The following is a 24,766-nucleotide window of genomic DNA, read 5'->3' on the forward strand; positions in this document are numbered from 1 at the left end:
CCACCCGCCCGCCCACGGCATCCTTTAACCTCGGGGTCAGCTCATATTACCCCGACGACAGATTTACGAGCACGGGCCTAATCCAAGACCTGTTAAACCCCTCTGAAGCTGCTGAACGAGTGCCCTGGCTCACTTAACAGATCTGATCACAGAGAAAAATAATTGAAGGGACATTTGTCAAGAGTTGGGGGATGCATCACAGAGCAATGTCGTGTTAAGTGATTGTGAAACAAGCATGCGCAGAGAGACTTAAGTGGAAGCAGCCATGCGGTCAGTGGGCGTGCTGTACCTCCAGAGTGCGTAAGCCCGGTAGCTGCTGCGGCTCTTTCCTGACCTGAGCGTGCTGTCCAAGGAGACGGTGGACTCGCCCATGGCGGCACAGTACACGTGCCCGTCGTCCGTGTTGTTGCAGTTCAGGGAGCGCTGCCAAACACCCCGACGAGTCAGCGAAAAAGCGCAAACACACACACACACACACACACACACACACACACACACACACACACACACACACACACACACACACACACACACACACACACACACACACACACACACACACACACACACACACACACACACACACACACACACACACAAAAAAATGCAAGCGGTTCCTCACTGTGAGCAAAGAGGCCCGCGTGGCGGTTGTCTCCTCGGCGAAGTTCTTCTTCCCCGTGAAGACGTTCTTGAGATGCTTCCTCACGTCTTTGTTGAAGATGATGTGGAAGAAGAAGATGAAGATGCCCTGTGAACCGAAGACGATTGCGTTCAACGGCAGCTCCAAACTGCACCGCGGAGGTCAGGCGGTTTGCTTTCGCAATCAACGCCGTCTTGACACTCGACTGCGCGCAAGTGGCACGTTTGTAGTGGCACTCGGGAATCACCTGCAGACAGCTGAAGCCGGCAAACAGGTAGTGGAAGGTCAGCACGTCGCTGTTGACCGCCATCAGGCCCAGCAGCCAGGTGGCGCTGATGAGCAGCAGCAGCAGGAAGGCCATGCGAAGAGCTGGGCTAAGGAGGTACACACACACACACACACACACACACACCAAGATTCACGGCAGAAGATTAAAATGTGAAGTCTTTACTTTATCTCATGGGATTATAATTCATATGTGATATTCGTAAGGAACATCGACGCTTACATCGCGCCTGACTTCTCAACCGCCTTCTGCCTGCGACCACAGGAAGCCTTCGCGGCCAAGATAAAGATCACAATGTTCACCTATGGATACAAAAAATGTTTTAAAAATCGGAAGGAATTCTGTGCTGATGCTTTGCAGGGTTTACTAGGTCAGAGCAAAAACACACACCAAAACCACGACAAATATGGGTCCCGCAAAGCTCCAAATGAGCGTGTCGTGCACGGACAGCCAACAAAAATCGGGGTTCCCGTAACCCTGCGGGTCCAGGCCGACGGCCAAGCCTAAAACACAAGGAACCCAAAACAGATCCATGAAGAACTAAACCCAATGAAGAGTCCGGGAAGCTGGTTAAAAGTGAAGCTTTTTTTTTTTTTTTTACCGGTGATGATCGCCGGAATGCCCCAGCCCATGGCGTAGTAGAACCTCATGTGGCCGTGGTTGATGTTGCGCAGCTCCGTCAGCATGCGGTAGATGTGCAGACCCTCCACGAACATCCACGCAAAGGTGCACATGTAGAAGTAGTGCAGGAGGATGGCTATGACTGTGCACACGAACTGCAAAGGGAGGAATTTAAAAAAAAAAAAAAAAAGAGCATAGAGTTTAAAATTCCTCCCTCCCGCTTTCCATGACGTTATTTTAGACTGAAAGCAGGAATGCACTTAAAAAGAATAGTTGCGATATCTGTATTTATGGCGGGCGAGATCAGAAAGCCCGAGAAACTAATTTGGCAGCCTGATCAATCATCCTGCATGTGGTCCACCCCCCCCACCCCACCTGTTCAATTACACAGGGACGCTTCATGAATGGTTACAAGCGCTGGATGTCGATGTGAAGTGCCAGAACACCAACAATGACCCATTAGCCCCAACTCTGAAGGTACAAAGAGGTCTTATCTCCACCAGGGTAGACTAAAAGCACGTTTAAATCCCACTGTAATGACTCCCCAAGACATGAAAAGTGTCCAACTCCCCCCCAAAAAAAAGACACATGGGAGAGATTTATCAGGTTAAATTAGAATGCTTGCCTCAGGGTCTACCGCTATGAGGCCTGCTTCTAGACACAGGTACCAGTCGCAGCATGTCTCCACGAAGGGAGGTGCATGTGCTTGTGTGAGTGTGTGTGTGACTGTGTGTGTGTGTGTGTGTGCGTGCGTGCGTGCGTGCAGACTTCAAAGTATTCCAACATCTTATGATCCCACATGAAGAGTGAGTGCAAACTGTAAACGTTCCAAGCTACTACTGGCATTTTATTTGAGAACATGAGTTCTCCGATTGGGGTTTAGCAAAATTATTTACGATGCATTACTGCGCTTGCATGATTTAAAAAGGTGCATACTTCATGGAGGAACCGGTGAGCCAGTAAAAAAAAAAAATAATAATAATAATAATCATGACACATTTCCTCTCACCGGGTTGTCCGTCTGATTGATGCCGAGGAGGAAGACGAGCTCGGAAAAAAAGAGCGCCGCCACCAGGTTCCTGTGGATGACGTGGAGGTTGGAGCGCAGCCGGCGCAGCAGGCACAGCAGGATCAAGGTGAGCAGGAGCAAAAACAGGGAGACGGACACCGTGGCGTAGGTGACGATCTTCAGGGGGAGAACGTCGCCGTGCTGCGAAAAGGAGCGGAGAGAGAGAGAGAGAGAGAAGGTTGCCGCAATGATCCAATCCGTGAACATGTGACCTCGCTACCTCTCTTTTGGAAACGTCCATGAGCACGGCGAAACTGGTCATGTGGTTACACTGACAGCTAATGTGGCTGTTGTTCCTCTCAAGCACCTCGCAGCCTTTGGAGGACCAACCGCCCGTCCCTCCGATCCTAAACACGCATATCGACAACGACGATGATGCAAAAAAAGGAACAATGGCACACGATGAGGTTTCGGTGTCCAACGCACGCAATGGAGTGGTTCCAGAAGACGCAAACGGGCTTGGTCCTCTCCTCCGTCTCCAGCAGTGAGTACTCCAGGGTAATGGGAGGGTCCAAAATCAACGGGAGAGGGGGACCCTCGCTGTGTACAGCGGCGCTGACGATTGCCGTGTTGATCACCGGGCGGTTCGGGACCCTGGGAAGACGACACATCAGGGAAGAAATTGCCTCCTTTTATCCGGAATAAATTTGATCCAAAATAAAAATCCAAATCCAAATCGGGTAAAACCCTGATCCGTGTAAGGTGAAAAGATCTGCCAAATGTGTCTACCTTAGACTTCTGCGATCCGGGTCAAATCTTTCCGGAAGCAGCGTCCCCAGTGACTTGTACACTATCACCACGGCAACCGGGAGATGGACAGCTGGCACGAGGTGGCGACGGCTCCTGTCATACGATGTGTGAACCTCCATCGGGGGGGTCCCGGTCTGGGCTGCGGGCGCCGTAGTGGGGTCCGCTGATTCAGGCAAGCGCATCGGTGAAGAAGCAAAGAAAGCACAAGAGACTGACGCATCGACGCGAGTGTCGATTTCTTACCTCGCTGCCACTGGCGTTGGAGGTTGAAGTGCGGGAAGTGCACAGAGGACTCGAGCTCTTCCGGGTATTCCTCCTCAATGTCGTGGAAGCGGGGGAACGTCGCCTTACGGGGGTCCGTCACGTCCAGGTAGTCCACGGAAAATACTGCAGGAGGCAAAACGGAAGATCATCTCACCACCGACAAGTCTGTGGCGTCATACCGCGCGTCGTATTACTCACTCATGTTGTCCGTCACAATGGTGAAGGGTTTGAGGTAGGTTTTCCTCACGTTCCGCGCAAGAGTGTTTGCGTAGTCCTCAAAATTCCGGAGCAGGTGGGCAGTGCCGCCGTCTGTCTTCTGGATTTGCTCCCAGTGCGCTTTCGTGTCCGGGTCCAGTATGGCACTTCCAGCTCGAACCAAATTCTAGTCGGAGAGTCCATTAACGACACGTATTGTTTTAGTGTCACGGTCCCACAGCCCCGTCAAAAGAAATCGTTCCATTAACGAGAGTGCTGCAAAGTAATCGTCTCTCCTACCTCGTTGAATTCCGCATCCCTCGCCGCAGCGAGTTCGAATCCCGCCTGCCGGCTCTCGTAGCGCAGCACGTGGTTGAGCAGCTGAGCGGCCGTCTTCAAGTCGTTGCCGTAGTAACCCCTGACGTCGCCGGTGGCGCCGCGGAGCGAGCGCACGATGCTACCAGAGCGCTCGCCGTCCATCCTGGAGCCGTTTCGACGGAGGTCTTCGTTCTGGGCGAGGAGAAGTCGTTTTAAAAGATCAGCCGGTGAAGGTGGTCATGAATTCGACATTCGGGGCGCAGTCATCACCAGTTTGGTGAGCTGAGCGAAGGAGGCGGCGGTGCAGTTGAACAGCTCGGGCGACAACCAGCCTTTCTCGTCACTGCAGTGTCGAATGGCGGTACCTAAACACACAAGAATTAATCATCACATAAATTTGGTGCAAAAAAAAAAAAGGCATACAGTATACTACACTACAACCCCCACAAAGAAGAATCTTTTGAGTACGCCATGTTGCATTGCGTGTATTTTGTGAAAGGCGAAGCTGTCGTAGCTGAAAGCGCTTTGTTTTCATGCAAAGTGTCCCCCCCCCACCCCCCTTGTTTTCATTGAAGGCTGAACGTCAGGGTCCCAAGTCAACAAAAAAAAAAAAACTCCCCCATGAGTCTGCAGTGACAACAAAGGTGTTGCCGTGGCGACGGTGCCAAGGCTTCTCACTTCAGTTGTCCCTAAGGCGCTGATTCCCAAACCACAGTTGGCGATCATCATTGCCTTGGACATGACTCACCAATAGATCCTTTGGGACAGTTCATGGCGGCCGGGCGGCCGAACTTGGTTTTGGGCCACCAGATGCCGGCGTCAAACGCTTTGGGGCAGCCTTCATACACCACTGCGGAAGGAATGAAGGGTTTAGTCAGTTCCCTGCTGCGGATGTGACGTGAGCACAAAAATGTCCATGTGACCTACGGATCCAAGACCGATTTCACAGTCCCAGCACGTTCTATTAGGTCAAACCCCGAGCGCCAGCGCCATTCTTCCCCCCGTCTTCTATTCAGCGCTACTGTATTGAGCGTGCGCTCCGCCGCTGCCAAAAGAGCGCAAGCGGCGGGCTCGCCTCTTCTGCTCGACTGGCCGGCGACAAAGGCGCAAAGTGAGCTCAAGAGCAGCAGATGTGAGTGACACCGTTTGTCTTTTTGTTTTGACACCGCCGATTCAAAACGGGCTGAAGCCTCGACAACACTTTCCTGATGACCATCCATGTCCGCCACCGGAATATTTCCAGGGACGTACCTTCGCATCCGTTGGGCGTGACCTCAGCAAAGGGGTTATCGCAGCGGTTGCACTGGCGGCCGATGATGCCGCCCTTGCAGGGGCACTGGCCGGTGAGCGGGTGGCAGGTTCGGCGCTCAGAGCCGACAGAGAAGCAGTCACACGGATAGCAGGTGTTTTCTCCTTCCGGCTGGTAGTGGTTCTCCTGCAGGAATCGGTAGAGAATGTTGACGACTTAAAAATAAGTTGAGGTGCTACTAAGTGGGGGGGGTCAATGAATCGGGATCAGACCTTGCAGCGACACTCTCCCGTCGTCTTGTTGCAGTCGCTATGAAATCCCCTGCTGGTGTCGCAGCCGCAGGGGCCGCACACGGGACTGCCCCACCAGCCCTGAGGACACGGCTTCTCCACCCTGGTTTAACACAGGCAAAGTGTCAAATCTTTCTGCGCTCGCACCATCAGATAACGTTGACTTATCTTGCGTGCGGCTACTAAATTACCATTTTGCAGAGAATCGGATTGCTCCTTATCTGTTTGGGAGTTTATCTACAATAAACTTCCTCCAGACCTTTCTTGCCAAGTGTGACTCAAGCATTTCAATCCACAAGCATTCTCTGCTAAGACGCGATGCGATCTACGGTTCTGCACCGGTGACATGTGGCGGTAAACAGGCATGCGGAGACTAAACACCTATGGAGGACCGGTCAAGCGCGACAGCGGGGAATTCAACATCCTGCCTTCGATAGGAAGGGATGCATGAAACCTTTCTATTAGCCGTGTCTAATTTTCAGCCGTTCTTATGTATCGTTGCTCATCATAATAAGACAAAAGTTGGGAATCCATTTTAAGGCCTCGCCAATCAAATCGTTTCAAGGAGGGACTTACTTATTTTCGCAATACTGTCCGTAGTAGTTTTGTCCGCATTCACAGGTATAGCCGTGAGAGGAACTGGGCTTGCGAGCACAGGTGGAAACATGCTCGCACGGGTTGAGCTGACAGGCGTCCACGCAGTCTTTTCCAAAATAGCCTGCAAGACAAAGTGCCAGTGAGATGGAGCGTTTGGGATGTTTGCTTGGGGCGTCGGCGGTTGGTCCTCTACCTGGGTCGCACACGCACGTGTGCGTGCTCCAATCGTCGTTGCAGTGGCTGTTCTCGGGGCAGATGTTGGCGTCGCACGGGTCGGCCAGGTCGCAGCCCTCCTCCACGCGGATCTTCAGGCCGCGAGACATGATCACGTTGGCCACGTTGGTGGACGTCTCGCCCATGCGGACTCCCTAATAGAGAAAATGGGGATGTCAACGTGACTTCTGTACTTGTTAAAACTGGTAATGGAAATGTGGTCATTTTAATTCCATTTCGCCCACTGCGCTGACCTGAATGCAGCCAACAAATCCTTTCCTGACGTGGTTGCCCTCCCCCGGCAAACCGCCGACATGAAGAGTTTGGAGCTTCAAACCCGGCAGGTCGTTGCCAATCACCACTGACTTCTGCTTCGGGAAAAAAACAACAATCAAAAGACACACGCCGAAAACAGAATCGCCTCCGATCCAAAACGATACCTTGTACATCCCGTGGTCCAAGGAAACGGCGGCCACGTATCTGAGTGCCTTGCCGTCCTTCACGCTTCTCAGCTCCACCAGCAGGTGGTGCCACTCCCCGTCGTTGACCCGAACTTGCGGAAAGCTCAGGGACGCCACCATCTGTTCCGTTTGCAGTACTTCCATTCTCACCTGTTGCTCACTCACCTGCGCAAATAGTCAGCATTAAAAAATATATAAAAAGAAAGAAACGCGGAACGACAGGCTCGGCGGGGTCACTCACCATGAGGCTGATGGTGGAGGAGGGGCCGGCGTTGGCTTGCATCAAAGTGCCGGCCGGTTGCCGCGTCCGGAACATGAGGCCCATGTACCAGGGGATGGCGATAGTGACGTCCGGCTCGCTCCACGACACCAGCGCCTTACCGTCAAAGAACTGAGGCGACGGCATCACTGTTGGCAATATCGGAAAAATAAAGCTCACACGCGCACTAATTACAGCACAAACAGCGCTTTTGTTCCTTAGGGGGGGGGGCACGTGTTACGGGGGCTTTAGTGTGTAAGTCGGCATAATGTGCAAGCACAGCGTGTCGGGAAACGAGCGGTGCCGTTGTAGCCTTCATGACAATAATAGTATGACAATTCACAACATCATGCGCAGGTGGAAAATGGACACAATTCGTGTTTGTTGTCGATGAATCCAGTAATTGTGGCACCATGGATGAAATCTGTACGAGAAGGCTAAAAAAAAAAATGTTTTATGCGCAGTCATCCGTTTCTAGGCTCATTTGTTGTGACTGCGGGATGAGTCACACTTGAGTCAAAGGAGGCTCCCAAAGCTACGCACACAAACACACAAACTACTTCCTGGCAGGGCTACAGACACACGCACACCGACTGTATATAAACACACTTGCGGGCACGCAGAAGCAAGCAGAAGCATGCGCATTTGCATTTGGAGACACACCTATCAAGCCAAAATGCTGACGCGCAAAAAAACATATTTCCGCTGATATCAATGAAATGACAAGACGGATATTTATGGAGATAAAGAAGGTGTCACATGACTTTACTCGTAGCTTAATGCGGTATAGTGATTGGCACTGTATTTTTCCTTACCTTGTTCGCAGTTCCTGCCGCCATATCCAGTGGGGCAGTCGCAGCTGTACGTGTTCCACTTGCTGACACACACTCCCCCGTTCATACACACGCTGGGTGTACAGAAGTTTCTCTTCGCCGGGCACCCTAAAATGTTGTTCAGGTTAGATAGCATTCATGGGAATGCTCTTTCGAGTTCAATTTTACCGACCTGCCGTTGTGCCGTTGTTGGCGATGTAGCTAGCCATGTCGACGGCCCTGCTGTCGATGCTCAGGTTCCTCATGCAGCCCACAAAGTCTCGATTTCGAACCGGGAAGTCCTCGGGCAAGTTGGGGACGCCACCGAGCAAGAGCGGTCCCGTCAAGTCCAGCGATCTGAAGGAGATGTCCAAAAAAAAAAAAAGGAAATACTACCGTGAGAAACCGCCTTTGCATTTTCTTCCCAAGAAAAAAAGGCAAGTGAGGTAATGGCGCTAAGCCTGTCACAAGGCTAAGCTGCTAGCATCAGAGCGAGTCCGATCAGGCATTGGGGGTCAGGTAAGGAGGGAAGGCTGCTTATAAAACATCAAACGGCGACCGCTTTTGAGAGACTTAATGTGACACAATAACGCACAAAGAAAGCCTTAACCTCTGAATGCTGAGATGTTTGCATAAACAGTGCATTCTCGGGTCAAGACTGACTCGGGCAGGACGGATGGCGCATTAGGAAGTTAAGAAGTATTTACTTAATTTTATTTTTCACTTTAAACGTGACTATTCTTGAAGACGAGACTCGGTCAAGCTGCAAAATGTAGCATTTTTGTGAGCAATTTAACACTGTTAGCATAGCTACAGGAACGAGTTTGATTGTATCAATGCTTGAGCTAATGCTAGCTAGCTTTTTTCCTTCTATTATGTGTCCGAATGTTTTTTTTTCCCCCTCAAATGAGCCATTTTCTTAAAATGTGTCCTCTAATTGAGTCTGCATTTGAATAACATTTATTGGAGTAAAGGAGTTATTGTGTTCTGCATCGCTTTTTACTTTTTCTGTCCGGTCTGTGTTCCCTGGGCGGCGCACGAGTAGTTCCCAATCTGCTTCCCGAAGCGGATCGCCATGGAGATGTCGCAGTCGTCCACGGCAACCACTGCCACTTTCTCCCCGGAGGGTCCGTGGGGGATCCCCAGGCGCCCGATGTTTGGCTGGAGTAAACATGAGATGGTTTTTTTTTTTTTTTTTTTAAACCAAAATTAAGAGGAATGTGTCACGCTGAATGAGTCCCATTTGTTGCCAGTTCAACCGAGGATTTCGTTAAGATTCTTAATGCTTCATTTCAGCCTTTGTTTTGTTTTGTTTTTTTTCCAAGGTGGAAGAACTTGGCACAACACAAACACGACTCTGAGCTGACTTCGCCCGTTTCACAATCTGAAGTACGCTGGCTTCTCTCTGGCTTACGACGGGTCAAAGAAAGGCCCATTGTTGCCCTTCGGCTCGCTCACACCTACCAGTTACAAACTAGGCTAATACCTCCAACCATGACTCAGCTAATATGGATCAGATTAGAAAATCAGGCTAGAAATGCCTTTATATTCATTTATTTGTTCATTTTTTAATAATATCAAACAGCAGTTTAACGCCACAATGTTTCCACGAATTAACGTGCGTCAACAGGATTGGACAATGTGCAAGAATACACTGCCGCAGTTCGGAGGTGGCGCTACAAAGACAAAAAAAAAAGTGAGTGGTGTTTGTCTTCGATTTAAATGGGATCAGAGTAATGAGATACAGGCGGGGCTGTAAACAAAGGAAGAGGGGGAAAAAAAGAGGGACACATCTCGAATAGACACGTATAAATGGGCAGGACCAGAATGGAGAGCCTGAAAGACACAAGCTACCAACTCCCCATTTCGTGCCACCAGGAGCCAACAAATGAGTCAGAAATAAGACAAATGAGAGAGAACGTGTGGTGGAGTCAAGGGAGGAGAAAAAAAAAAAAGGCAGAGCTGCCTGACCACCGGCAGAGGAGCATGTCATGACAGCGATTAGGATCTCAGCATCCCTTGTGAGCTCAGTCAAGCAAGAAGCAGATGAGATGAAGATGAGAAGCAAAAGAGGAAGGCGGGAGGGAGGGAAGGAAAAACACGGAGTGAGGGGGAGGGCGCTACAGAACCAAGACCAGCAGTGGGCAAACTGAAAGATGGGTCACATGGTTTTTGGGGGAAAAAAAAAATAAATCAAGACCAGCAGTGGGCAAACTGAAAGATGGGCCACATGGTTTTGGAAAAAAAAAGTGAAAAATACACAAAAAAATTCCACAGTATTGCAATTGTGATTTAATATATAAATGTATAATGTTGCACATGTATTTTTTTAGGTGGGACTTGAGAAGCACCGCTCTATACAGTTTTCAGGCTTCTTTTTGACCCCCCTCTGTAAGAATGCCCACACTGTCAAGCACGGCCCCCACCTGCTCCCCCCGTGAGACTCTGCTACAGCCCCCCCCAGCCAAACAGACAGTTGAAGATTCCCTCTCTCTTAGGTGTCATCTCCAGGGGCGATAGGCTTGCCGCAGCTATGGCGACGCACTTGATCCCCGCAGCTACCCACAAAAGACCAGCGGGGGCGGGGAGAAGGAGTTGGGGGGTGGGACGCTACAGGCCGAAATGACATCACAGCACACTGCGGCCAAACCTCAGCGACAAGCCCACACACACCATTTGACACCTCTATCATCATTAGCTTCCTGTCAACATGATGACTTTGCCAAGACGCCCGAGGCCAGGGTTTAAAAAAAAAAAAAAGGCAGATGGATTGAGTTTCATGCAAAACATTTCCACACGGCCTTGTCAAAGAACCATCAAAATTAGGGACTAACAAGCTGGGAAAATGTGTGAAGACGGATGGAGGGACGACTTGGTCTGGAGAAGGATGTGTGGATGTTTGTAGAGCGAGCGGGTGTGTTTGCGCGCGAGGAAGGAAGCAAGCGGGCCGCGCAGCAGACGACCACCCGCTCCAGTCCGATAATAAAGGAAGACGGGCGCACAGACTTTTATTTGATTTGGGCCGGCCGAAGGAAATGCCATTGTTTGGTGGACTCTTGGAGCACCACACACACACACACACACGCACACACACACACACACACGCACACACACACACACACACGCACACACACACACACACACGCACACACACACACACACACGCACACACACACACACACACAGGTCGCACTGTGGAGTAAATTTTTTTTTTTTTGGCAACTTCACACACAGGTTAGCGTGTCAGAGCTTCAGCAACGGATTCGTGTCCATATTACCTCACCTGGCCCGTGGCTGTGTAAACCTAGACGTGTGAATTATTCACACGCACAAAGGGCTAAAATGTCCGACGTTCAAGACTATACGTTACCGCCGTACCCATCAGTCGCTCGCGCTTCTCTCCGTCCGCGTAACAGATGGACGGCGGCCATTGTCTTCTGGAAGCTCTCAAAGCAGCAAAAAAAATAAATAAATGTTCGGATGGGGCAAAAGCATGAAGTAAAGGTAACCGTATCCTCGATGGAACGCTTGAATAAAAGTCATCCAGTGACACGGGCATAGTTTGAGTTGTACCCTCATCAAGCCTTTTGACAGGCAGACTCATGAAGCAAAATAAAACCAATGCCCACGCACACAAGACTAACTTACCTGAGCTAACATGAGCTAGCAAGCTAATATTTCATTTCCGAGAAGGCGCCGTAAAAAGTGACAAAAACGTACTATTCAAGAAATGGTAACCACCCAATCTTTGTTTACGTTTGACCGCCCTAAAAGTGTGAGCGATAAGAATATAGCCGGAATGGTAATCAAATGGATAAAGCGTCACAACAAGGTGAAACTTTGCCATGACAGAGAAGTAGCACAACAGGAAAAGTCCACAAACAACTCCCAAACCAGAAAGTCGACGAAACGACGGCAACTACAACATCCTCTACGACAAGCGAGTCACCAAGGAGTGGGGGGGAAGGCACCAGCGGGGGTTGCGGGGAGGCAAGGCAAGAGGTCAATGGTTACCTCCTTCTGCGTAAGCTCCAGCCAGGCAGTATAGAGCGGGAGCCGCAGAAGCCCGCTGGAGTCCAGCAGACTCCCCCCGTCCTGGGCCAAGAGAGAGACACCGCATTAGATAGACCTGCGTGTTTATCTCTGAGGACTCGCCTTCAAAAATAAAAATAAAAAATACCTAACCTCACTTAAAAGCCCTTGAACACAACTTCATTCCTGCATGATGTCATCATCTCTCCTCCTAACATACACAGATCTTCTATTTATAGTTTTTATGCAACTTTTAAAGTGGGAGACTGTCACTATGATGCGGTCCAAAAAAACACCAAATAAGGAATATTCTTGTCCTAGTGGTTAGCGTTGCTACCAAGGAAACCGCAACTCTTCCATGCGACGACACGGCACCATTTGGTGTTGCCCAACGGGAACAAGGAGGAGGCGAGGGAGGGAGGTAACTCAGAAGGAAGAAGAAAGATATAGAATGCAGAAAAGGAAGGCCAGAAGGAGACCTTCAGCCCGTTTTACAAACTCGATGGCAATATCCTGTTTCATCAATCCAAGGGTCGTCAATACAGCACGCGTACATGCGGCCCCCTTTTGTCTGCCCACTGTGACATTTTTTAGCTTAATGAGGACGAGAAAGCGACAATAACTGTTTCCAGCAGGCCACGGCCACTTCCAATAAAGCGCATGCCAATGGCGGACGGCTATAGCTTAAGTATTTTGCGCTCGGCTGTGAAGTCAGTTCGCATGTACAGTATGCGAAGGGTGATTCCACGCCTGCCCGAAGCCACACGCGGACGGCAGAAGCACAAACTTCAGGCCCACTTTGCTGATAAGACTCGGCTCAGCCTGTCTGGGAATGTGGTCGACGCAGTGTCGCCGTAGCGTATACGTATGGAACGGCGAAAACAGCCTCGAGCTGCCTCTTCGCAAACGGTGTGGTATGCTTTGGATACGATGGCTTTCCAACTGCCTCGGATGGCCACAACCATGGCAAAATCCTCGTCGGTTTCCCCGGCAACCCCTCTTCCCCTACACCTTTGACCTATTGTTTTGGAGCCGAGGCACCCCCCGGGTCTTTTGAAGAGCGGTCCCAGTAAAAAAAATGTTTAATGGGAGGAGGGAGGGGCATGTGGTGTCTGTGGACCCCCCTTGTGCAATCTTTAACCGTCTCATCATCTGACCCACTAAACCACCTTGTGTGCGTGCGTGCATTGTGTGTCCTTATAGGAGTTGTTAACACATGAGTGGGCTCGTGTGAGCCTCTATTCATTCCTAGTGGGTGCTTTTGAGATTTCCATAATCACGATCGCGTGTGAGCGGCAATTAGTTTTGACATACAGTGTGTCCAATCGCACATTCAGCCATATGCACTGCTTTCTTCATGTTGGTCTTAAAATGCAGATTTTAATGCAACTTATGAGCGACTTCTTATTTGCTCGATTTTTTTTTTTTAATTAAATGGTCTTGTTTGCATTTTAAAGATGCATAAATCTCAATTGATGTCCTTTTAGAAGCCTTAAAAGCGCCCAGCAGGGAAAACATCTGATCAAAGTCGGCGTTATCTGCGTGGGGGTAAGCCTGGCTGACATGCATCTGGGTTACATCATCTTTCAAAGTCTCCTTTAGGGCTGGGCAAGAACACATTTCAAAAAAAAATGTCTATTGTGTGCTGCATACGTTTACACAAACCCCTCCAGGAAATGATGCGAGGGTTTCATTTTCAGATTGCCTCTCATCATTCAACGTGCGAAGAAAAAAGATCCATGTGTCAATGATTGTCGGCCTCTGGCTAACATGACGGTATGTGTCGGCCGCTTTGTAAATCTCTGCGTGACATTGTTCCGGATCCACCCGAGTGGTGCATGTGATTATATACTTTTGATGAAAACAAAAGTGAGGACAAAAAACGCCAAATTAAAGGAAAGCCACGCAGAACGGAGGCGGAAAGTCTGGTGTTGCCAAAACTGTAAACACGATACGGAGATTATTTAGGGCATCCCTGTCATTCCAGAATTGCTGACAACGAGCGCTGAAGTGACCCTGGAGCCAACATGGACCGCCGTGTTCGCCAGCCATTCGTCACGTGTGATGAATGGCGGCCTGTCGAGCAGGGAACGTTGCCCCGTGCGCAACGGGTGTTCATGCTTGAGACAAAGCACCCATGAAATGCGAAACCACGGTTACAGAAATAGGTTGATTAACCTACAATTTCAGATTTGCCTGTAAAATAAAGTGAAACCACGCCATGACTTAACTCTCAAGTGCCCATCAAATGTCACTCCTATGACCTGGAAAAACAGATGCCACTTTGTCGAACATCTTTTTTATGTCCACACATAACACGTTTGAACCGCCAAAATACATTCACATAAAGCTTAAGATGGCTGGAATACAGTATATTCCATGCAGCAACAACGAGGCACTCTAGAGAACCATGTCAGGGCAAAATGCTTGTGCAGGTGCTGTCTTTCACACACAGAAAAAAAAAAACATAAAAATATATGAATATACTGTATGTGATTTTGTTCTTCTACCGTCATTCACTATTTTGCATGCACTCATGGCCAACAACAAAGCTCTCTAAAGCAGCCATGTCAAGACACACAAAGTCTGACATTTTCCCTGTCAATTATTTTCAAAAATGTATCTACAGTAGGAATAAGAAAATTCGAATGACATTTGAAAGATTTTTTTTTCCTGCAGTTAAAGATGGAAATCAATGGCTGCAAACCAATATAGAGTTAATGTCAGTAATGTATCATTTCTTACAAATGCCTGGATGTAAACCTCACAATTTGCATGAGCTCCTCTAAGATTGTGCTGTTATGGCTCTGAGACTGGAAGAGTCACAGAAAGGAGTGAAGAATATGCATGGGGAAAAAAAAAAACAACACCTAACATGCATTTTAGCTTGCTCCCGCCTATTTTTTTTTTTGTGTGTGTCATGTATGCTGAACTTTAAGTTACCTCTCACTGTCAGAGGTTAGAACGGTTATCTCATTCTCAGCCTGTTTTAAAACATATGAGAACAATAGCTGCGGGCCCTGGAAGTTTGATGGGAAAATAATACTTGACGTGACTTGAAGGAGACGCTCCTCCGATATACTATTACCCCTTAAAGTGGAGACATGAGACACGTTTGGATATAATTACTCGTATTGGTGCTAGATTTAAAAAAAAAAAAAGCAGGAGAACCACCGTGTGAACAACATTGAAATCACATCCGAGGCACTCGAAGAAAAATGATGCATCGGCAGCTCCTGACCTTGTTGTAGTAATGGAGCTGCACGGAATGCCACTGGCCATCGCTGACGCCGCCCGAGATGAAGGGGGACACGGTGGTCTTCGTCTCACCTGGAGGGGAGAACACATCCAAGGTGAAGCACACAAATGAATGCTTTCCCGTTTTAAATAGCGGCGCAAACCGGTCGCATGCTAACTTGATGCAAACCTGCCCGGCGCGGCCGCGCCGCGATCATAAATCACGAGCTGGGAAAGGCGGTACTCGCCTGCGCTCTCGGGGTGTCTACTTGAGAACAGCGCAGGGCACAAAGACTCCGGCTTTACTGATAAATGACTTTGTTTGTCGAAGGCGGGAGCAGCCGCGGGCGACAATCCACAACACTGACACGAGTGTTATTTGGTGTATGCGTGTTGTTTTCCAAAGCGAGAGCACAGATCTCTGCCTTTGTCAGCGGCTAAACAAAGGTGGCAAGGTATAATCCCGAGCCAAATTAATATGCTTTTTTTTTTTTTGTAAAAATTTAAAAAAAAATAATAATAAAGCGGAAGGCTATCACGCAACCCAGATACGGTATTCATCAAGTGCGAAGTTGACACGTGAATAGATTTTCCTCTTCCGCCTCTCATTAGCTCATAATCCACATTTAATGTGATAATTAGTGAACTCAACTTTACAGTCATACTTTGGATTTGGCAGTACTCCCAAAACAGGATTCAACTAATCGTATTGAACTGGATCCCGGACCCCCTGCCCCCTGACCGCCCCCGCACACCCTCACGACCCTCGTGCAGAACCTTGGGAAAGTGGAGCGCGTTGGAAAACAACCCTGTTCTGCTTTTGATCCGTGGATCAGCGGTTATCAGCGTTCACAATGTAAGAATGCGCCCAAGTGTGTGCTTGGATGTTGTTTTTTTTTATTTTATTTTATTTTTTTACGTGGAGTTGGGCACTTAAAGATAACGCGACGAGGAAACTGTAAATTGTGTCTGCACGCCCAAGTGCAAACATGAGGATAAATAAATGTTAGGTTTGGAGGTGCAGTCAGGAAGTGGAGGAAATTGGCCGAACCTCCAGAGAAGGTGAGTTGAATCTGCTCGTCGACGATTTCCAAAGCGATGAAGTCGTGTTTTTCGTTGAATCGGCCGTTGTAGAGCAGCAGGGCATTTCGTTCCCTTGTCGCAAACCTGTTAAAAGAAGCAGAAAATAGACCACTTTTGCCATCATTTTTTCCCCCTCATTTCAGCTAAGTTTAACTGTCTTGGAGAATGGACGCTAATACTTTTTGTCAGAGAAGTGCATCCTCAACATGAAGTAGCTCTTCAAGAAAAGTGATTAAGAGAAAGCAGGAAATGTGCAGCGGACGGGCTTTGGACAGGAAAGCATGCCCACACCCCCCCACACCCCCCACCCCCACCCGCCTTCATTAGATGATGTGTGCCCGCGCGATAGCAAAGCGCCAAACCTGCCCGCGAGTGAGCAGAGTTCACGTGCAAGCCGTTTGGGAACGCAAGGTGAGGGCAGAGGAGTCAGCCGGCAGATGCCAGCGAGCCAGGAAGTCGGCAGGGCTGTAGCCAGACGCTGATAAGGGAAACCCATCACAAAGACTTTCCTGTTTTGAGGGCAGCGCAAACTTTTTTTTTTCTCTCTCTCTCTCTCTCTCACCGTCATACGACTAATCGACTCCCATCATTATTGCTCTAACTTTCCTACCTTTGTACAGGAAGCAAAACAAGCAAGAATGTTCTATTATAATATCAACAGAGCATGACAAACAGCTTGTCTCTAATCCGGCACCTTTTTTGGACAGGTTCCATCATTTGGGTGCGGCTTCAAATCAAGTAAAATAAACAAACAAGAGTAAAAAAAAAAAACTCACATGAGCGAGACGGTAAAGTGGAACCTTTGCCGCAGACCCCTGAAGGTGACGAAGGACTGTCCGGGGAAGCTGCGTGTGGTCATCTCGCAGTAAGGCTTCTCGTACTCGCCGGGCATACAATGGCACACGAAACCGCCGGCGAGCCGGTTCACGCATTCGCCGCCGTTCTTGCACACGCCTGGGACACAGCTACCCGACGAGGCGTTCACCTCGCAGTGTTCGCCTAAGGAAAGAGCAGCGGGAATTAGTCAGAGGCCATTTTGCAAAGGTATAGAATATGGAATCTGAAGCTTCGGGTCAACAGAGGGCCCCAAACTCCCATGAATATTCTCCCAAAGTTTGGGTTTTAATCAGAGAAATTCTTGACTGTTTTCTGAATGATTTGATGCACTGTCCGGACGTGACCAAGCCTCGCCGCACCAGCCTGGAACCAGGTAATGGCCCTTCTCTCTGCGGCATCATCCCATTTTCCACGGGCTGAATTATACGGATCTATTTCCCTGTCATGCGGAAACCCAAGAAGAAAACTGTCATCGGCCCAATTTACGGGACAGTGATGGGTCCGAGTGTTGAACTGCGACCTCCAAAAGGGAACCGCCACTCGATTTTTGGTACGCCAATCACGCTTAAGGGAAGAGGGGGCGGAGCGAGAGCGAGTCGGTGAGTGACCGAGACGGGTGTAATGGGGTAATTAGATCAGATAAGATTGAGGAGGAGAAGAGAGGACAGCCGATGAAGGCCGTCTCACTCGGACCTCGTCGAGAGAGAGACACAGGAGAAGAGACAGTCGGGTATCAGGTGAACACGGGGGAAGTACGGGGAAACATTCCAGAAAAAAAAAAAAAAGCGTCTCACCGGTGAAGTCTTCCAGGCACTCGCAGGTGTAGCCGCCCTCTCGGCTGCGACAGCGACCGTTGTTCTCGCACGGCCCCGAGTAGCAAAGGTCGATCTCCGTCTCGCAGTAGTCGCCGGCGAAGCCGACGGGGCAGCGACAGCGCAGCCCGTTGATGGGGTGGATGGGGCGGAACAGAACCGTGTCGGACGCGATGAACGGGGGCGAGCTGTCGAACTTGAGCACGGACACGCACTTCATGTAGTTCTCGCAGGGCTCGCGAAGGCAAATGTTGTCGTCGAACGGCAAAACCTACAGAGAACGGATTTGGAAATTAAGACTGCAGTTCGGTCAACGCCACGTTGCGTTCATGTCCAAACATCCGTAGGTGCCTTACCTCCTGAGACGAAATGAGCCTGAGCAGAGTCCTGTTCAGGTAGATCTGCTCCTGCAGTTCCTCCGAAGGAAAGAAGGTCCCCGCGCCGGGCCCTCCCCCGGGCTGCATGGCCGAGAAGGTGACGTTGAGGATGGAGCCCTGCACGTCGGTGTCGTTCTGGATGTTGAAGACGAAGACGGCCTCGCGCCTGGTGGAGAGCACCGCCGCCACGCCGTCCACGAAGAGGCCGAGCAAGGGCGACAGGAAGCGCTCCTGCGACATGTTCTCCAGGCGCACCGTGATGCTGTTGGTGAGCATGTCGTCGGTGATGATGGTGACGCGGAGTGTGCAGAGGGCCGAGGTGGTGTGGACGCCATCTGGGGGAGGGGAAAAAAATAAATAAATTGAAAAAATCAGACTGGCTGCTGAGAAAACAAACTCCACTATTTCCAAATCGACGTGTCTGAAGTGAGATACACGGTTGCAGGGTGACAAACCGAAACCGGCACAAATCTACACCTGTGTCGTTCATTCCCTTTCCAGCTATCGCGTTACACACAGCATTTGTGTTGCCCTTCTGCGGGTTTTCGAGACGGAACAATACTTTCCAAATCGGCTTTCTTTACGTGCTGCGTAATAGCTACGTACCGTCATTTCATCCCTTGCACACCAATTACCGACTGGAATGTCTGCGTTGCCTGTTGAGGGTTACCAAAAGGCTACAGGCTGCACTTGGCCTTGAGTGACATAAAACGGACAACAGGTGGTTGGGGGGAGGGCAAAGAATGGATCAAACTGGCAATAAAGGGACGATGAGGTTATGTCCACACGTGTGACAATGTTTTTTTATAAGCAGTTGCCCACTCTGGATTAAACCTCTTGTTGATGAGAAGAAAAAAAAATAAATTCTGTCAACACGGAAACCTATTTGGAAGCTGTCGAGTGCATGCCGGAGCAACAGGTGGCGCTACAATCGGGGCTTGGGGGGCGCGGAGGGGTGGTGAGGTTCGAGCACAGGCGCCTTGTCACTCTTGGACAGGTCAAGAATTCAAATATGTCTGAGGGGATTGGGGGGGGGGCCTGAAACAGTAATTTAAGTTGAGAAATTTAATGAATTGAAAAAAACAATAACAGTGCAAAAAAAATGTCTTCTGGCTTGTTTTCATTTTTGAAAATCAAATTTAGAACCCCCTCGACTATGCAGCCTGAATTAAAAATAATTAACGTGAGGTGTTGAGTAGATGGTTCTTCTCTCATTCTGGGGAGGGGGGGGGGGCACCTGCGCTATCTATAGAGCTCACCAGCTGCATAACACATACATGCAGAGAGGATGGGCTGAGCTGTGGAATTGACGAATGTGTGGGATGCTACGGGAAAAAAAAAAAAAAAAGAGTGATGGACTGTTCATGACCACACACAGGCAGTCCTTAAGGATGAAATGTGAAAAGTGAAATACAACTGAACCGCGCCAAATTATGTCACGTGGAGGCCAAATCCCTTCGCCCGTCTATGGCGTTTTGAATACAGACACAACACTGGTGGTCACGCTGCTGGGTAACGAGTGTTTGTTCAGTTAGCGAGCAGGATGGCCTGTGACGCCACAAGAAAAAAAACAAAAAAAAAAAACAGGTGTCCATACGGCAGGTTGAGGGCAGGCCACCAATGAGACACACTTGCTTGTTGTCACGTATTCGCGCTTACTCGCTTAGCACACACTTACACATACAGTATGTGATGACTGTTGACATTTATCACCTCAAAAGACAATAGTAAGTGAGAGCCAAAAACAGGAAGCTTTAAAGTCAATGCATGAAAAATGTCCGCCATCTTTTCCAGCACAGTGAAATGTTTTCCAGCAACTAAGCAACAAGAACTTCCTGTTTCAGGTGTTTTAAACGCCTCGAAGCCTTTCTCCCATCACCTCCATTCTGCTGACAGGGAGGAGGGAGGAGGGGGGGAATCCCCTCTCATCTCGCAAGGTGAACGCTCCAGACGTGAGAACGACAAATCAAAATGGTCATAAAGAGCAAGTGGGAGGCAGCTTGTGTCTTGTGCGTATTTCAGTGGAAGAATTATGACTGCATGTGTGACCATATATCAGCGTGCTTACACACACACAGCTGTTATAGTCCAATTTCCACTTCAACACCTGCAAGTCTTCGGGGGGCATTTTCAAACATTGCTTTTGTCGGCAACGTGACGTGTTTGGTTGGGGTGCGCCGCATAGAAGACACTCAATTGAGGCTCAACGACCCACTTCAGCGGCATGAAGTGCAACAACCTTTTCAGGAAAAAACTGCGACATAACTCTGACCCCCACTCAATTAATGCCCAATCATACTGAAGTATGGAGGACTGGAGCGATTTATGCCCCATCCAGCCAAACCCTTAACCTTTCACTCGACGCGTGCTCGAATCGGGCGACACCGACTCCAAGTCCGAGACAAGCGCTCTCGATTAGCCGCACTGGGGAGCAACGAGGCCCAGATCCGACCTGGCTAGAATGTCGACGTGAGCAGAAAGGCGGCCCTGTTCCGACGGAGCAGTTTGAGTAGAATAATCCGTCAAGGTATCATTCAACCGGCTGCGCTGCACAAGATCTAGTCTCTCTCTGTTTTACGACATCCACTTAGCGGATCGACTTAGTCGTCTTTCTTCAGTCCCTCTTCAGTCCTGTGCTGACTAATCACATTGACACCCCCCCGAGCTTCCTCTTATGAAAGGTTCAAAGGCTGTGGCTTTCGGGTATCGTCTCGCTCTGTTCTCACCTCTTGATGTGTGACAGCAAAAAAAAAAAAAAAAAAAAAACGACCCTACAGGCAGAGATTTACAGGTGTGTGTTTTGAAAAGTAGACTGATCGTCGTAATATTTTTTGAGAGCTTTGTCAAAATCTAGTAATATCGTTTTTTTTTTTAACATTTTCCTTCATTTATTGTAATTTAGAGCACAATTTTTGTGTGAAGAAAAAAAAAACATCCTCTAACTACAATTCCTAGTGCTACAAAAAAAAAAAAAAATGCAAAACACAAAAACGTTGATTCCAATTTCAAAATGATCAAAAAGTTCCCTCCCAGGTTGAACTGCGGCCCTCTTTTAAAAGCCGCCCAGCTATGAAAGGACTAATCGGAGTCTAGGATCCATTTCACTGACACCAGATCTCGTCTCCCGCTCCTTGCGAGAGTTTTTTTTTTTTGTTGTAAAATACAACTGGTTCAAAAGTAAAACTTGTCCCCCATAATAATTTCTTTGTCTTTGTGTTTTCGACCCTCCACCCTTCATTCCAGCTCTCTGTCCCTTCCTCTCGTTCTCTCCAAGGAGGTGTCTGGTTACAGTTATTGTTGGTGCTGGTTACTGATAAATAGGGTGCCTGGTTACCAACCGGCACGCCATTGGCTATGTTCAACAAAGCGCTTGGAAAGGAGGCGGAATAGAGTCGGGATGAAAGGGGGGTGTGGGTGTGGGGGGTCGTCGCCATGGGAAACCGTGAGACTTGCGTCTAAATGTGGTTAAATAGAAAGTCGAGCAACTCCTCAACTTGTTTTGGTTGACACTGACCCTTCCGACAACCCCCCCACAGACACCTGCTGAATTCGCCGCCGTCCTCCTCTACACCCAATCCCATTTCAACCGATGGCAGCTGCCAAGTGTCGATACAAATACTTGGCCGGGGGGGGGGAATTTTCACGCGATTCTTTCCGGTTGTCGGGAGAAACGTGAAGGCTCGCAATTATAAGATGCGGATCACTGCACGTCGAATGTCATAAAATGTCTTTCGTGAATAGAGCTTCTCTTTGTAGCGATTCATTGCGGTGAACAAGACGAGACCGGCCCATGTTGGCTCGTAAAAACCTCCATGTCGCTGTTGTAATGTGCGAAGCGCTTCACAATGCACGAGACAATGACTCACCAGTCAGGGCAACTGGATGCCAATCGCACTCCACGCACGGAGCGTCGAATGTTGGTCGCCACGAGATACGGATAAGCGTTGCTCGTTTCGTCATCAAACGAACTCGACAAAATGTGTCTGTGACGTAAAATAGAAAAAAAATAAAAAATAAAAAAAAGGGCATTTAAACGAAACTATTTTTAAAGTGAGCTCAAAATAACGTCAGCTGTTCGGCTGAGAGCGAGCCAGCTGGTAAATCGCGCAAACATGAGCCCAAACAATGAGCCCGACAGTCATCCATTCGCTCATTAAGTAAGTTAGCCGGGCAGCCGGTCAAGTGGAAAAAAAAAATCATGATTTAATCGTGAGTCTGTGCTTATGAGCCAAGAGTTTTGACGCAAACACAGATGTCACAGCGGGAACCGAACTCACGGCTAATCCGCCACGACGAAAAGTCATACCCCCAATGCATTGTGCGTTTGTGATTGGGGGGGCGGGGGGTGATGAAAAGGTAAAATGGTGAAGAGAGAACTGCGACACGCTTGAGTGGAGGGGAATAATTCCCTCTCACTGGGAGATTCTTTGAAGTTGGGGGGTTGGAAAAAAATGAGGGAATGTCAGGGTAAAAACAGAAGCCCCCCCCCCTTTCTTTCCTCCTTGCCTTAAATCACCGTGCTCCCTTTCTCTTTTTCACATTCTTTATCAGGGATGCGGTGGCCATCTCGTCACCTCGGCGTCTTTCACCCGTCGGGGTCACCCAAAGTGTCGGCATTGTGCTCAAGTGACACTGCTGGCGAGAACGCGGCGTGATCATGAGTCAGGAAAGATGCGGCAGGGTCAGCCGCTGTCTGTCGAACTGCCTGAACAGAGGCGATAAGTGGAAGGGGTAATCGCTTATTTAAATTAAAAAAAAAAAACAATTGTGAAAATATTTCCATTGTGAAAATATTTCCATTCACGACCCAAAATTGCTTGCCTCAAAAACCATTTTCTGATTATTTTTGCCGATGGAATAAGAGATGTTTCATGACAGCCCTGCTTCCACCCACAGGACTGGAGTGGAACTGCAACTTGAACAAACAATTACTGTGGCCGCATCGCGTGTCTGATCATCGCATCACAATTTTTTTTTTTTTTTTTAAACTGGCACGGCAGAACTTAACATGAAAAGGGGAAAAGATCAAAATTCATCTATAAACTAATCATCGTACGCGACGGCGGTTCCAGGTGTCTTTCCCACTCAAAGCGATTGGTGTCACCTCAATCTTTCGTCATCAGCACACTCACACTCGCTCCGTCCTTTCAAAGGGGGATTTATTAGGGCAGCGGAATAGTAAATCATTCGACTTGACAAACTTGCGCGCGCACACCCCAAAGGCGACCCCCAAAGAGACACATTTATAGTCCTCCACACTTGGAAGTCTGTCCGTCAGGGGAAAAAAAAAAAAAGGTGAATACTTGCTAAAATGATTAAAGGGGATGTTGCGACATGTCTGAATTGCTCTTCAAGTCGTCTATGTGGACGTGCTGTTTTTTTGCACTTGCATTGCAAAGCTCGCTGACCTGCAACTTCAGTACGATGCCGACAAGCAACTTTCGAACTAAACAAACATCTCGGGGAAAGAGTCCGGTCGCTACAGTTCAACTTTAGCGCATTGCTTTGATCTGGATCTACAGGGACAGGAAACAGGGGTCAAAAGAAAGAACACAAAAATGTGGCGATTGTTGCCACGATGTCAAACTATTCACTTCACCGTCCCGCTCTGTCTTGCTCGACGCACACGCACAAATGGCGGCGAGCGTGACGGCACACGCATGCGCGTTTTATAGCCCCCGTCAATTAGAAGGTGGTTTCTTGGCATTCCTGCGGCGGAAGGGGGTGGCGAGAAACGGAGGCCGCGTCTTCAATGCGTGTGGCTCAATCCGCCGTTTACGTCTAGGGCACGGTATGTAATTAGAATCGGGCCACCGGCGGGTGGACCTTTAATTTGCCATCTCTGGTCAAATACACAATTGCATCGGAATTCAGGAGGAGACCTATAAAAACCTCAACAGCTAAAAAAAAAAAAAAAAAAATTGGAGAAGCTATGATATGGTTCCATCAGGAAGACAAAGAGTACAAGAAAGAGACGCTATCAGTTACACAGCGTCAAAGGTATGTGCCCGGAGTCTGTCAACGCTTTGGTAATAACAGGCCCATCTTAACGCATCAGCCCCCGCAGGCCCCCTCCTCTGCGTGGACCAAAACGGCATGAGTGACTCGTGCGCGCAGGAATGGCTGAGCATCACGTACGGCTGATTGGGAAGAACCCCGTGGCGTCATCAGCGCCCCCCGGACCTAAACCGCGAAAACAACAATGGAAGTCGAGATGCGTTCGTGAGACGACGCTAGCTTCAGAAGCTCCCGCGATTATGAAACCGGCACCTCGTAAGCATCCCGCGAGGCCATCGCGGCGAGCGCGACTCTCGACACGTCGGCGACAATCACTTTGACGCCGATGAAACAAAGCCGCTTGCTT

At 49.1% G+C, this 24,766-nt stretch overlaps 1 protein-coding gene across 4 annotated transcripts in view; it reads right to left on the reverse strand.

Annotated features, from left to right (window-relative positions):
- Nucleotides 1-20: 20 nt before the first annotated feature.
- The window catches only part of LOC109520129 (cadherin EGF LAG seven-pass G-type receptor 1-like), a 33,655-nt gene continuing 8,909 nt past the window's right edge, over nucleotides 21-24,766 (reverse strand). Inside the window, exons 2-32 of one of the 4 annotated variants that reach the window (XM_019877108.1) lie at nucleotides 18,382-18,737; nucleotides 18,008-18,296; nucleotides 17,153-17,375; nucleotides 16,345-16,460; nucleotides 15,298-15,386; nucleotides 12,039-12,119; nucleotides 9,028-9,185; nucleotides 8,218-8,381; nucleotides 8,028-8,153; nucleotides 7,195-7,361; nucleotides 6,933-7,118; nucleotides 6,747-6,860; nucleotides 6,473-6,647; nucleotides 6,259-6,400; nucleotides 5,665-5,785; nucleotides 5,395-5,578; nucleotides 4,892-4,993; nucleotides 4,414-4,508; nucleotides 4,126-4,335; nucleotides 3,829-4,012; nucleotides 3,610-3,753; nucleotides 3,346-3,529; nucleotides 3,043-3,210; nucleotides 2,837-2,963; nucleotides 2,557-2,757; nucleotides 1,528-1,702; nucleotides 1,317-1,429; nucleotides 1,149-1,228; nucleotides 888-1,014; nucleotides 623-748; nucleotides 21-423 (exon numbers count right to left, since the gene is read on the reverse strand). In XM_019877108.1, coding sequence (XP_019732667.1) covers nucleotides 250-423; nucleotides 623-748; nucleotides 888-1,014; nucleotides 1,149-1,228; nucleotides 1,317-1,429; nucleotides 1,528-1,702; nucleotides 2,557-2,757; nucleotides 2,837-2,963; nucleotides 3,043-3,210; nucleotides 3,346-3,529; nucleotides 3,610-3,753; nucleotides 3,829-4,012; nucleotides 4,126-4,335; nucleotides 4,414-4,508; nucleotides 4,892-4,993; nucleotides 5,395-5,578; nucleotides 5,665-5,785; nucleotides 6,259-6,400; nucleotides 6,473-6,647; nucleotides 6,747-6,860; nucleotides 6,933-7,118; nucleotides 7,195-7,361; nucleotides 8,028-8,153; nucleotides 8,218-8,381; nucleotides 9,028-9,185; nucleotides 12,039-12,119; nucleotides 15,298-15,386; nucleotides 16,345-16,460; nucleotides 17,153-17,375; nucleotides 18,008-18,296; nucleotides 18,382-18,737 — 4,901 coding nt within the window. In that variant the 3' untranslated portion in view covers nucleotides 21-249. Of the gene's footprint in view, nucleotides 424-622; nucleotides 749-887; nucleotides 1,015-1,148; nucleotides 1,229-1,316; nucleotides 1,430-1,527; nucleotides 1,703-2,556; nucleotides 2,758-2,836; nucleotides 2,964-3,042; nucleotides 3,211-3,345; nucleotides 3,530-3,609; nucleotides 3,754-3,828; nucleotides 4,013-4,125; nucleotides 4,336-4,413; nucleotides 4,509-4,891; nucleotides 4,994-5,394; nucleotides 5,579-5,664; nucleotides 5,786-6,258; nucleotides 6,401-6,472; nucleotides 6,648-6,746; nucleotides 6,864-6,932; nucleotides 7,119-7,194; nucleotides 7,362-8,027; nucleotides 8,154-8,217; nucleotides 8,382-9,027; nucleotides 9,186-12,038; nucleotides 12,120-15,297; nucleotides 15,387-16,344; nucleotides 16,461-17,152; nucleotides 17,376-18,007; nucleotides 18,297-18,381; nucleotides 18,738-24,766 lie in introns of all 4 variants that reach the window. The other 3 variants (XM_019877106.1, XM_019877110.1, XM_019877109.1) reach the window with 3 other exon arrangements.

The sequence above is a fragment of the Hippocampus comes genome, unplaced genomic scaffold, assembly GCF_001891065.2.
Source record: "Hippocampus comes isolate QL1 unplaced genomic scaffold, H_comes_QL1_v1.1 scaffold61, whole genome shotgun sequence".
Lineage (NCBI taxonomy): Eukaryota > Metazoa > Chordata > Actinopteri > Syngnathiformes > Syngnathidae > Hippocampus > Hippocampus comes.